Source organism: Phascolarctos cinereus, unplaced genomic scaffold, assembly GCF_003287225.1.
Source record: "Phascolarctos cinereus isolate Bilbo 61053 unplaced genomic scaffold, phaCin_HiC Scaffold_4;HRSCAF=312, whole genome shotgun sequence".
In the NCBI taxonomy this organism is placed as follows: Eukaryota; Metazoa; Chordata; class Mammalia; order Diprotodontia; family Phascolarctidae; genus Phascolarctos; species Phascolarctos cinereus.
Window position 1 is genome coordinate 312,975,945 of NW_027555847.1, and position 14,441 is coordinate 312,990,385.

Sequence of the window (14,441 nt, forward strand, 5' to 3'; positions counted from 1 at the left end):
AAAAAAAAAGAAATAGTCCCTTCCCTCAAGGAGCTTACATTCTAGTGGAGAGAGAGACTATATACACAAATTACAAGGAGAACTGAAGAGAGAGAGATGAGCGGAGAAGAGCAGCTTATGTCAATAAGCATTTGTTATGGACGAAGCACTGTGTTAAGTACTCAGAATACAAATATAAGCCAAAAGGAAGAAGGTCCCTGTCCTTCCCCCTAATGGGTGAGAAGACAACGCATAGAAAGGAGCTGAGAAGTGGGGAGGGAGAGGGAGAGGGAGAGAAGGGATGGTGGAATCTGGAGAGTCAGGAGCAGAACTGGGAGAGGAGTGAAGGGTCTGAGCACTTTCCCAAAATGAAGGTTCCATGAGGAGCTCACCAATCCAAGGAAGGGACAAAAATGGCAGAGAGGTCTTTTAGAGTGAGAAGGTCCCAGGAGACATATTCCGGGGTGAAAAGGTTGTTAGGGACTTGGTAGAGAGGCCCTGAGAGTCAGGAACAGAGGAGAGAAAGGAAAGAAGGGGCGCACAAAAGGTTCATGGAGGAGCTGAGTTCTGAAGAAGACTAGGATTCTAAGGGGTGGAGAAGAGGAAGGAGCACATTCCAGGCACAGGGGGTGGCTCGGATGTATGCATGGAGGTGAGAGATGGAATGTCAAGTTTGATGGAATAAGGAGTGGGGCCATTATTAGTCCAGTCTAGCTACACCGAGTTCATGAAATAAGGAAGGGAAGGTAGGTGGAGACCAGATTGGGAAAGGTCTTACTGGCCCAGTTGAGGAGCCTCCATCTCATGCTATAGACCATGGAGACCCACTGCAGATTTTTGAGCCAGATTGTAGGAACATAGATTTAGAACTGGAAGAGGAAATTTAGTCTAAGCCACTCATTTTACAGGTGAGGAAACTGAGACCTACAGAGGTAAAATGACTAGTCCAGTCACCCTACGTGGTAAATGGTAGAAATGGTATTTGAACTGAGATCCTCTGACTTGAAATACAGTACATGCGCACTGTGTCACACTGCTTCCCAAGGGAGTATCAGTAACAACAACGATAGCTGGCATCTATATAGTGCTTTAAAGTTTGCAAAGCATTTTACATGTTATAACCTTTGATCCTCCCAACCACCCTGGGAGGTAAGTGTTATTATTATCCCCATTTTACAGATGAGGTAAGAGAGGTTAAATGATTTGCTCAGGGTCACACAGCTCATAAAAGGCTGTGGAAAGATTTTTTAAAAATTTATATATAATATACATGTACATATATATACTTAGTTTTCAACATTTGCTTTTATAAGATTTTGAGTTCTAAATTTCCCCCCCCTTCTCCCTCCCCAAGACAGCATGCAATCTGATATAGGCTATACATGTATTATCATATTAAACATATATTGTAGAAAGATTTGAACTCAGGTCTTCCTGACTCCAAGTCCAATGCTGTCCATTGCACCAGCTAGCTGCTGTAATAATATTACTTGGGCAGCTATGAAGAAGATAGATTAGAAAGAAGTAGGAGAGGAAGCTAAGACACCAATTTTTGTTATTGTTGTTCAGTTGTGTCTGACTCTACATGACTCAGTTTGGGGTTTTCTTCTTTTCTGGAGGCAAGTGGGATTAAGTGACTTGCCCAGGGTCACACACCCAGTAAGTGTCTGAGAGGCCATATTTGACTCAGGTCCTCCTGACTGCAGAAATGGTGCTCTATCCACTGAGCCACCTAGCCACATCCTTTTCTTGGCAGTGTCTGAGTGTCTAAGTATATAAGTGTCTGAGGCTAGATTTGAACTCAGGAAGATGAGTCTTCTTGACTCCAAACCCACTGCTCTATCCACTGCACCACCTGGAAGACCTATTAGGAGACTATTATACTGGTCCAGATGAAAGATGATGAGATCTTGAATGAGAGGAGAGGCTCCCAGACTGGAGAGAAAGGGTGAGGGAAGATGAAGCTTTCAGACTATTAAGAGCAAGAGCCCCATAGCCCAAGGGCCTTGCCTAGGGGCTCACTGTCCCCAACCTCTGGCTCCAAAAGCTGTCCTGCATACTTTGCTTACAGAAATGCCTACTGGGAATGAAAATACCCTGAATAGGAAGAAAATGAGAAAATAATTTTCCACAAATTCCCAAAGGTGGTCATGCAGCTGGAGCAAAGAAAGAAAACAGGATGTTGGGGTTTATGTGCAGGGAGACATTAGAGGCACTAAAGGAGGGACTTCTAATGTCAAAGCTGAGTTCTGTTTTCAGAGGAAGAGTTGGATGGGGCTTTACTTGACCCTTTTAGGACCTTGGTTAATCTGAATGAAATAGCCTAACAGGGTAAGCATTAGGTAGGCTATGGACCTGCCTGAGCTGTCACATTCAGTTGGGATATAAGGAACATTTTATATACTTTTTGATAAAAGTACATAAATGTAATGCCAGGAAATGTAGATGCGTCACGGTGTAGAGCACAGTTCAGGACCTAGGAGACTGGCGCTGAAGTCCATCTCTTATTCAGGCGGGCAAGCCACAAGTACTCATTAAGCACTTACCACATGCTAAGCACTGGGAATGCAAAGAGAAGCCAAAGGAAGGCAGTCCTTCAAGGAGCTGGCATTCTAACAGGAGAAGACAACACACAAAAGAGAACTGAATACCTGTTGGGAGGGGGATGGAGCATGGCTGGCTTGAGTCCGTCTCCAAACTGGAGGCCATGGGATTTGTCGCTGTTGTTCAGTCGTATCCAACACTTCTTGACCCCATGTGGGGTTTTCTTGGCAAAGATACTGGAGTGGTCTGCCATTTCCTTCTCCAGCTCATTTTACAGATGAGGAAACTGAGGCAAACAAGGTGAAGCAATTTGCCCAGGGGCACACAGCTAGTAAGTATCTGAGGCTAGATTTGAACTGAGGTCTTTCTGACTCCAGGCCTGGCTCTCTATCCACTGAACCACCTAATGATAAGACAGTCTACAGCTATGGAGGAGGGGAAAGATAATATTTGTACAATGTTGGACACTTAAGAAATGTTTTTTCTCATCTTCCATCTCTCCAGGGATACCAGTGGTCTCTTAGATACTAAATCTAATAAGATTTTCTCAATTCTCATTGTTCTTGATCTCTCTGTGGTCTTTGACACTGTGAATCACCCTTTTCTTCATACTACCTTCCCTTAGCTCCTCTCCTACCCATTGGGGTGATCCTCATTCTCCTTTGCTGTATCCACATCTCGGTCACAACTAGTAGCCTTAGGTGTGCCTAAGACTGTCTCCTGGTCCATTTCTTTCTCTATACAATTTTGGTCAGTGATCTCATCAGCTCCTCTTGATTCAATTATCACTGATGATGACTCATAGACTATTTATCCAGCCTTAACCCCTCTCCTAAACTCCAGCATCACATTTCCAACTATTTATTAGAGATCCCTGGGGCAGCTAGGTAGTGCGGTGGTTAGAGGGCTGGGCCTGGAGTCAAGAAGACTCCTCTTTGTGAGTTCAAATCTGGCCTCAAGATACTAGCTGTGTGACTCTGGGCAAGTCATTTCACTCTGTTTTCTCATCTATAAAATGAACTGGAGAAGGAAACGGCAAATTGTTCCAGTATTTTTGCCAAGAAAACTTCCAAAGGGGTCATGAAGAATTAGATACAACTGAAAAAATGGCTAAAATTGGAGAACCCAAACTAAACGCTTCATAGATATCTTAAACTCAACATGTCCAAGGCTGAACATATTATTTCCTCCCTCACCCTCCAAAGACCTCTTCTTCCTAATTGTCCCATTCCTCCTGACACCACTACCATCCTCTCAGTCATTTAGGCTTGCAACCTAAGTGTCATCCTCAACTCCTCACTCTTTCAACCCCACATCCAATCACTTGCAAGTCCAGTTGACACTCCCTTTGTAACATACCCCCTACTCTCCTCTGATACATCTGTTACCCTAGTCCAGGCCATCATCACTTCACACTTAGACTATTGCAGTGAGCTGCTAGTTGGTCTGCAGGCTTCCAGGCCCAACCCAGCCACTTCTTGATTCAGATGTCGCCTCTTCCTAAAGCTCGACTCTGACGTCACCCCCATAATTAATAAACTCCAGTAGCACCTGTCATCTCTGGGAACAAATATACAATCTTCTGGCATTTGAACCCTTCCCAACCTGGCTCCCTCTTTCTTTCTAGTTTGTTTTTACACCCACATACTCTCTCTACGTACTCTTCGATCCAGTGACATTGACCTCCTTGATGTTCCAAGAAGATGATTCTCCATCTCCCAACTTGGGAATTTTCACCGACTGTCCCTCATGCCTGGAATTCTCTCCTTCTTCATTTCTGCTTCCTGGCCTTCCTGACTTTCTTCAAGCCTAGATAAAGTCTTACTGTAAGAATCCTAAGAACTGGCAAGAGATTGACAGGCTCTTAGAGCTCATCAGTGTGGAGAATTAATTCTTAGGGAGAAAGATAATTAAATTAAAAATTTTAAATCAGAGATTTTTCAAAAAATTATTTTGTACCCCTTTTATTCCTCCTACCCTTCCCTGCAACCTAGCAAAGCATCCTTTGTGACAAAAAGGAAATAATCATATATTGTTTACTATTTGCCAGTCACTCTACTAAGCTCAAGGAACAGAAATACAAGCAAAAAGAAAGACGGTCCCTGCCCTCAAGGAGCTTATATTCTAACAGGGGAAAACAACAGTGTGTGTGTGTGTGTGTGTGTGTGTGTGTGTGTGTGTGTGTGTCGGGGGGGCAGTGGGGCATGGTTTTGAAATTCAGTAAGTCAGGAACAGGGCTGGGAGAAGACAGGCTGGTCTAGGCCCTCCCCCAAAATGGTGAAACTCCTCAGGAGGAACTCACCAATGGGATAAGGGTGAGCAGGCAGTAGGCCTAGTAGGCTCTTCCAGGGCAAGGAGGCTCCCCACGCTCAGGGAAGCACCAGGACTAAGCAGCATGATTTTGAAGGCGTGGTTTTGAAATCCAGAAAGTCCGAGCCAGGGCCAGGAGGAGAATAAAAAAAGAGAAGTAAATGGCAGTTCAGCAAAACTAACATCAACTGATTCTGACAGTACGCATAACGTTCTACATAGACGCCCCACCTTTGTAAAGAAGGGAGTTGTGTTTTTACCTTTCTTTGAGCTAAGCTTGGTCAATTTTTTTGGAGGGCTGGGGTGGGGCTAGACAATTGGTTAAGTGACTTGCCTAGGGTCATCAGCTAGTAAGTGCCAAGTGTCCAAGGTCACATTTGAACTCAGGTCCTCCTGACTCTAGGGCCAATACAAAATCCATTGAGCCACCTAGCTGCCCCTTGGTCAATTTTTAAGGGCAATTTTTGCTTCAGCAACTGACTCAAGATCTTTATAAACACCAAAAGGTCCAAGTACCTGTGAACGTTCACAGTGCAGCTAACTGGCCACTAGCCAGGAGGGAGACTCGGTCTCCGCGTTGTTGAGCTGCTGAGCGCCATGTTATGTCACATGAGTTTCGAACATTTTCCCCTGCCAGAGCGGGTTACATCTGAGGTAATGGGGCAGCTAATTTATTTATTTTAAAGTTTTTAAAATTTATTTTATCATCCATTAGTCCAAAGAACCCCAAGGGTTTTTTTTTCCATGAGGCTGGGACCAATTATTGATTTGACATCCAATCAGCCTGAGCTCTATCAGCTTTCAAACAATGGTAAATTGCTTTAATGTCTCCATTTTTGGCTCAACAATCAAATGTTTTTAGTCTTTTGATACTGTGCTTCAGTCCTGATACAAATCCCTTGAGACAAGCATGGGGATCTAAAACCTTTCTGCCTTTATTCCTCTCCCATTACCCACCCCGGCTCACCCCACCCCAAACACACCCTATTTCCAGGCCACACTTGTAGCATCTTGTCTGTTTGATCTTGGGGATGGGTAAGCTGCTTCACTTGCAGGGGATGGGGGGAAATACAAAAAAAGCTGAGCCTGTTTCCTAGTTTTGTTGGGGGGGTCTATCTATTAGGTCAGACTTTACCTTGAACATGGGCAGCTAGGTAACACAGTGGATAGAGTGCTGGGCCTGGAGTCAAGAAGACTCATCTTCCTGAGTTCAAATTTGGCTCAGAAACTTCCTAGCTGTGTGACCCTGGGCAAGTCACTTAACCTTGTTTGCCCCAGTTCACTCATCTATAAAAGGAGCTGGAGGAGATGGCAAACCATTCTAGTATCTTTGCCAAGAAAACCCCCAAATGGAGTCAAAAAGAGTTGCAAAAGACCAAAAAGGACTTACCACACAACACTTAGCTTGAATAGTAAAGTCTCAGCCCTAGAGTAAAGAGCTTACAATAAGCCTTGGTACTCTGATTTTGAGGAGCTAACAAGGTGGATGAGGATCTTCTTTGTTCCAGAGCTGATTTCCCCTCCACTCCTGGGCCAGTATCCTGCTTCTCTATTTGGGGGCATTCTCACTAGAGCAGGTGGTCAGACTGAGCAGGCAAGGTTGGCAGATCCTAGGTTCATAGTTTTTGAAGGGACCTTGGAGCTCACCAAGGTCAAATATTCATTTTACAGATGAGGCAGAGAAGCTTCTCCACCAGGAGGATGGCCAAAAAAAAAAAAAAAAGGGACTCAGGGTACTGATCTTTCCCATTCATTTCTATGCCTGAATATAGTGGTCAGCAGGCTGACTTCCAATGGGAGCTGTCTCTCTCCGGTACTGAAACCATGAAAGACACCATAGAAACTACATTCTCATTTTTGTTATTGAGAAGCAAGAGACTCTGCTTTCTCCTAAAAAAAAAAAAAGAAAGAAAAAAGAGGCATTCAGTCAACATCATTTATTTATTCTCTTATACTCCTAAAACTTAGTATTGGGAGGGATCTTAGTTTAATTCCCCCCAAAACTCTGAGGTTTCACTTGCACTGTGCAATTGTCAATGCTGACAAAAACTGGAAATAATCAATATTTAAGGGTCTGTAGAGACAGGCACCACTGGTGGATCTGTAAATTGATCCAATCATTGTGGAAAGCCACTTGGAAATGTGGAAAGCATGGTGAAAAGCAATTTGGATTAATTAGTGATTAAAAATGCCCATTTATTTTGTTACAGAGATCCCACTGCTAGATATATACCCCCAAGGAGGCCAAAATCAGGTCTCATATACACCAAAATATTCACAGCAGCATGAACCTAGGATCTACTGACCTTGTCTGCTCAGCCTGACCACCTGCTCTAGTAGGAAGGCCCCCAAGTAGAGAAGCAGGGTACTGGCCCAGGAATGGAGGGGAAATCAGCCCTGCAACAGAGAGGGTCCTCATTCCCCTTGTTAGCTCTTTAGAATCAAAGTGAGTATCAAGGTTTATTGTAAGCTCTTTACTCTAGAGCTGAGACCTTATCATTTAAGCTAAGTATTAAGCATGGTAAATCTTTTTCAGTGTTGTCCAGCTCTCTGTGACCCCATTTTGGGATTTTCTTGGCAAAGATACTGGAGTGGTGTGCCATTTCCTTCTCTAGCTAGCAGCATAAGAACTATGAATATGGTGACTAGACAAACACAGGAAGACTTATTTGAAGGGATGCATAATGAAGTGAGCAGAACCTGGGAAAAAATATACACCATGTAAATGGAAAGAAAAAATCCAAAATCAAATGCTATATAATTACAATGATCAAGTTTGGCCCTGAAGAAAAGATGGAAAAAAATATGCATCCTTTTTTTTCTTTGAAGATGGCAGGCTATACTATCATGCTCTTTCAGAATTGTTGATTTTTCTGAACTCCTTTCTTTTTTAAACTTTGTTTCAAGGGGATGGCTCATTAGGGGATGGAGTAAGAGGTATACTTTTAGAAATTAAGGTAATTTTTTAAAAAGACATCAATTACAATTAGTTTTTTTTTAAAGTTAATCCAAGCCTCTAACCATTTAAATAACTCCCTTCAGTCACATCCCTGACAAGTGGTTATCTGAACTCTGCTTGAACACTTCTCTTAAGTGATGGGGAATTTATTACATAAGTTTATGGGTATAAAAATGTTCAGTCCTTTCCCATGTTGCAATTTATTTTTCTTTCTAGCCTGGATATGGTCTGGGATGTCCTGGCAGAACACGAGGATGAATAGGTGGAGAAAAGGTAGATTTTTCCTGCTGGCCTCAATCTTGTAACCTGGGCACCCATGCCTTGACCAGGCAGTAGTTGTAGAGGCCACAGTAACCTCAGATTTGCAAACCTTAAGGAGCTATAGAAAATGGAGCTACTTCAGGTGAGCCCTGATTTACATCCAAAGGGCTACTGGGGATAATTAGGTACCTTGGCCTTAAATAGGCAGATGCAGATAGTCAACAGGACTAATGTCATTGAGCGCTTTTCAGAAGGCGAACTGAGACAGCAAATGCTGATGGGAAAACTGAAGCATGGTAGGCAAGAGAAATAAGGGGAACAGGGGTGTAACCAGATACTTCATGTAGGGCTACAGTGTCTGTAAACAACATGGAAAAGGAAGCTTATCTGATCATTATGGCCAAAGGTAGAGTGAAACTATGCTCTCCTACCTCAGTGACTCTAGATATTCCAACTGCTCTATGATTGTACCCCTCTATCCAAGTAAGATTCATAGATTTTTTGAGAGAGAATGGATCTTGAAGGCCACTGGATTGCACTCCCTCATTTTATAGATGAGATTTTTTAAAAAAAATGATTTGCCCAGGGTCAAATAGGTAGTAAGCAGAAGAAATTCAAGTTTCCAATTTCAAAATTCAGTACTCTTAGCACTATACACCATACTCTCTCTAGTTATCCAACTATACACCTATGAGAAAATGACTTTAGGTAAACTTCACTAAGTCAAGCAGAAGGGAGATTGAAACTAATGGACTGAAAGTCTTTAATGATGGAAACACTTGGGCCTTGTGAGGCCTAATGCATCAAATTTACTGTTGGCATGCTTTGAAGTCACACATACATTCCTGAAGGGTTGGGGTAGGTAGGGAATAAAGGGCAATTTTAACTCTCCTTCCTTTTGCAAAGGATGGCGGTTAAACCAGGTAGGTGCTGGCTCTAAATGAATTGCTGATAATTAAATTTTCAGTTTGAGTATTCAAACCTCAGAAATCAGCAATGCCCATAAAACAAGGCTTTCAGTTTATTGTTTTGCTGATTGTCTAAACTTAAGTATTATTAATGCAGATTAAACTTTAAAAGTGTATGCATACCTTCCCCAAACATTTACCAGTACACCCCTGTACTGTTCTATAAACACTGCTTGAGCTCAGCAGAAGGCTCAGAGAATGAATTTATCGCCTGCAAGTGACTGTAGGCCCATTATCATCCTCATCATAACTGATGTTTATATAGCACTTTAAGGTCTGTAAAGTGCTTTATCTTACTTGGGCCTCACAGCATCCCATGCCAAGAAAAAAGACGGTCTGGGAAGTGTTTGGAAAGGATGAGTCAGTGAATAGTGGTAGCCAAGAAAGGACAAGGCCTATTTCATCCCCATTTTAAAAACTGAAAACCAGACTAGCCACTGCTACTCTTTTAAGCAATTTTCCCTTTTCACTTCTTTTAAACACCTCTATGTGTCTTTGCAGTCACTAGCATTAAAAAAAAAAAACAACAAACCAAAAAACCCCCAACCTTTAAAATGGGTTGTGTGCTTACTCCACAGACAGCAAAAGAGAGGCTGGAAACCAATGTCATCATTTTCTTGGGCAGAGGATGGAGGTGAGAGGAGCTCCATAAATGGTGGTAGTGTTACTGAGAAGAGAAAGAGGGGAGGGGGTGGTGGCATAGGACTACAGTGTGTTTCTTGGGCTCCCATGGTTTCAGTATCCAAACTGATGGAATCTGTGTGTTTAGATATGGATAGAAAAGTTTTCCATGGTGAGTGGGGGGCAGGGAAGGCACAATCAAATAGAAAGGATGGAAACATGATGCCTTTGGGCAAGAGTGCCGATATTGTTGGTGAAATTTCACAACCACAACCTCCCCCACAAAAAACAACAAAAAAGAATGAGTATACCGACTACAGATATACCTCATTTTACTGCTCTATGCTTTACTGTACTTCATAGATATTGTGTTTTTAACAAATTGAATGTTTGTGGCAACCCTGCATTAAGTCTACTGGTGCGATTTCCCCAACAACATGAGCTCACGTCGTGTCTCTGTGTCACATTTTAATAATTCTTACAATATTTCAAACTTTTTCATTATTATTGTATCACGGTGACCTGTGATCTTTGATGTTACTATTGTGACTGTTTTGGGGTACCACAAACAGCACCCTTGGGAGACTGTGAACTTAATCCATAAATGCTGTGTGTGCTCTCACTGCTCCATCAACCAGCAGTTCACCTCCCTCCCTCCCTCCCCTCAGGCCTCTCTATTCCCTGACACACAATAATATTGAAATTAGGTCAATTAATAACCCTACATGGCCCCTAAGTGTTCAAGTAAAAGGAAGAGTCGATAGGTAGAGCAAATTTCATCGTTGTCTTATTTTAAGAACTGCCACAGCCACCCCAACCTTCAGCAACCACCACCCAGTCAGCAGCCATCAACATCAAGGCAAGATGTTGCCCCTTCCCCCAGCAAAAAGATCCCAACTCCGGGCATGGGCCCTACACTCAGGAGGACCTGAGTTCAAATCCAGCCTCAAATACTTGACATTTAATAGTTGTGTGACCCTGGGCAAGTCACTTAACCCCATTGCCTAGGCCCCCCTCCCCCCAAAATACAATTCACTAAAGGCTCAAATGATGGTTAGCATTTTTTTAACAATAAAGTATTTTTAATTAAGCTATGCACATTTTTAAAAGACATAATACTATTACACTCTTAATAGACTACATCAGAGTGTAAACAACTTTTATGTGTACTGGGAAACCAAAAAATTCGTGTGATTCACTTTATCGTGATACTTACTTTATTGAAGTGGTCTGGAGCTGAACCCACAATATCTCTGAAGTATGCCTGTACAAGAATCCTCAAACATTTATTTTCATTTGTCTCTTGGCAACAAAAAAACAATTTGAAATGAAAAGGTGTTCCTGTACTTAAGAAGTGAACAAATGTTATTCCTGTGCTCTTTATCAGGGAAGAGAAACTTTCAAAGAATACCTTCTTTTCCCAGGACAGTTAAAAAATTTTTTTTTAAACCAAGAATTGTTTTTCATATATTATGGAAAGAATTGGACCATAATCTCCTTGAAGGTAGGAACTGTTTTATTTTTCTTTTTATCATTGGCACCTACCACAGTTCCTGACTACTTTTTCAAATTTTGAATTGAATTTCTCCTATGCATTTTGATTCTGCTCAAACTCTTTCCCTCTCTCCAGTCCCTGTTATTGGGTAGGCATGCATAGGGCATGCACAAGCTTGAGAGTAAGAAGGGAGATTTTCTCTCCTTCATTGGTAGCTGAGTCCCATTCTTCAAACAAAACATGGTCTGCGAGTGAACACACAAGCTAAGATTGGACAGTTTCACAAGCTCGGGTTGACCTTATGCCTAAAGAAAGCTCTATGATTTAAAAGAGTGAAAAACAAAAAACAGAAAACAAAACCCACTAACCCACCAGTAAAATCAAGATTCTGAATTACACCGAGTTCATGGCCTTGCTTTGAGTCTTGCCCAAACACACTGATTGATAATCTCCTCACAGGCCACAATCAGACTGGGCAGTGACTGGATGAAAAAGAAGTGGATGCTAGGGAGATATTTGGCCATACCTGGTCAGTGAGGGCACATCCAGACAAGATGACTGCAGGAACATGGAATGTCTTGGGACTTTGGCCAAACCAACCTGGGATATCTGAGGACACAGAATCTTCCTTCGGAAACTGTGCTGCCCTGCAACGAGCCCCTTTGCCAAGAGGCTGACAGCTTCCATTATTGATCTGTTTGGCTCTGTTCCCTTAACAGAAGTAGATAAGGCGTCTCACTGTGGTGAACATGGTTCCAAATTTAGGAGCTCCAAAGTTGGGAGATGCAACAGTGTAAACTGGGCTCTTTGGCTGCACTGGCTCTCCTTGTCTACTATCTTTTTGTAATATCGTGTTTTCTAATTCATTAAAACAATCTCCACTGCCCAACCTCTCTAGCTTCAACCTGAACTTGAACCTTCAGGGAAAGGTGGTCCCACTAATGAACTGTTGGCGGAGTTGTGAACTGGTCCAACCGTTCCGGAGAACAATTTGAAACTATGTCCAAAGGGCTAGAAAACTGTGCATATCCTTTGGCTCAGCAGTATAACCAGTAGATCTGTATCCCAAAGAGATCAAAGAAAAGCGAAAAGGACTTATTTGTACAAAACCATTTATAGCAGCTCTTTTTGTGGTGGCAAAGAAATGGAAATCAAGGGGGATGCCCATCCACTGGGGAATGGCTGAACAAACTGTGGTATATGATTGTGATGGAATACTATTGTGCTATGAGAAATGATAAGCAGGATGGTTTCAGAAAAACCTGGGAAGACTTATGAACTGATGAAAAATGAAGTGAGTAGAACCAGGAGAACATTGTACACAGCAATACTATAAGCATGACCAACTATGAAAAGCTTAGTTACCCTGGTCAAGACAACGATCCAAGCTAATTCCAAAGGACCCATGATACAAAATGCTATCCATCTACAGAGAGAGAGAACTGATCAACTCTGAATACAGACTGAAGCATACTTTTAAAAAGTGTTCTTTATCTTTATTGCTTTGTGTTCTCTTTTGCAACATGGCTAATATGGAAATATGTTTTACATGACTTCACATATATAATTGATATCACATTGCTTGCCTTCTCAAGGATAGGGATGGGGTGGGAGGGAGGGAGAGAATTTGGAACTCAAAATTTTTAAAAATGATTGTTAAAATTTTGTTTATATGTAATTGGTTAATATTTAACAAAATAAATGAAAATAATTAAAAGAAGGTGCCCCCCTAACAGTATGTCAATGATCATAGGATCATAAGTTTATAGCTCAGCATAGAGCCTGGCACATAGTAGGTACTTAATAAATGTTTACTGGTTGACTAATTATAGCTGGAAGGACTCATAGGTCAACTAGTTCAAACTTCTCATTTACAAATGAGGAAACTGAGGCCCAGAGAAGTTAGGCAATTTACCCAAGATCACACACGCAGTTTGTGGCAGAGCCAGGATCTTGATTACAAATCCCAAACTCTTTCCACTGTTCCAGGTAATTCTGGGGTTTGCATAAATGGCCAGTGACTCTCCCTTCAGACATAGAATTGTTCAAAGATGTTCAGTAGGCCATGACCTGCTTCTATAACCCCCTGGTCTCTAAAGCAACAGCACTGAATGGTAAATGAAGCCCTTGGAAATAGGTTTTGTAAACCAACTGTTCCCTACTTTTTGAACTTGTTTCATTCTAAAAGTCATGTAGTGGAAAAAGATCTCTTCGTGTGTGTGTGTGTGTGTGTGTGTGTGTGTGTGTGTGTGCGCGTAAGGGGTTGAGGTGGTATCACCTTGACACACAGAGATTGGCAAATTTTTTTTTGGCTAGGCAGTGGGGTTAAGTGACTTGCCCAGGGTCACCCAGATAGTAAAGGTCAAATGTCTGAGACCGGATTTGAACTTAGGTTCTCTTGACTCCAGGGCCGGTGCTCTCTCTACTTCGCCACCTAGCTGCCCCGAGAATGGCAAATGTTTATGCCACAGCACAGCTTATAGGTAGTTCACAGCACAGTGAATACAAGCACAGGGCCTGAAATAAGGAAGACTTGAGTTCAAATCTCGCTTCAGATGCTTACTAGGTGTATAAACCTGGGCAATCCCTCTGGGCATAATATTTGTAAAGTGAAGGAAAGATGATGTCATTGCTCTAGCTTGGTATTAATGATTGTGTGCACTCAAGTTTATCGTGGGAGAAATCAATAGCACGTCAGGAGGGTGGGAGGGGAGAGTTTAAGCAGATGCCTTGGCAGCTTTCCGGGCCTCCAGCTCTCGTCGGGCATTTTCCCGGGTTGTCTTTTCCCTCTTGATGAGCTCCGCCTGCTCCTGCTCCCACTGCTTCAGCTTCTTCTCGTAGCTCTGGATGTCCTCTGACTCACAGGCCGGCAGCTTTTCGTGCACCAGCTGGGTGGTCAGGGTCAACAGGGCCTCTGTCTCCACTCTGCCCAGAGCCTGAAGCTTGGAGTGTAACAACTGCATTCAAAAAGGGAAGGGCAAAATGGAAGGAAAGGGGAGGGGGAAGAAACCAGAAGAATTCACTTGAGAAATACCCATCTACCATCCTTGACTCAGTGAGCTTTCTGCTGGGACTTTGCCAAATGGTCTTCCCAGTGTGGCATGGCTTGTTTTCCCTTTCTTTGAGGCCCACGATTCTGCTCAGATGGGCCACACTTGATTTTTTTCCTTCGCAATCAAAAAATGTGAAGCAAAAACTGTGGGCTAGAGCCTACCTGTGTGGTTTCCCTGGTTGGTCTCAAGGAGACAGAACTGCTACAACAGATCTGTGCTTCCCCTTGTGATGGGCTTGGGCCAGAGCCTCC

The 14,441-nt window shown here is 42.6% G+C and overlaps 1 protein-coding gene across 2 annotated transcripts in view; it reads right to left on the reverse strand.

Annotated features, from left to right (window-relative positions):
* Nucleotides 1–12,608: 12,608 nt before the first annotated feature.
* The window catches only part of MRPS27 (mitochondrial ribosomal protein S27), a 134,147-nt gene continuing 132,314 nt past the window's right edge, over nt 12,609–14,441 (reverse strand). For both annotated transcript variants that reach the window (XM_020998373.2, XM_020998374.2), the window contains one exon: nt 12,609–14,094. In XM_020998373.2, coding sequence (XP_020854032.1) covers nt 13,855–14,094 — 240 coding nt within the window. In that variant the 3' untranslated portion in view covers nt 12,609–13,854. The remainder of the gene's footprint in view (nt 14,095–14,441) is intronic.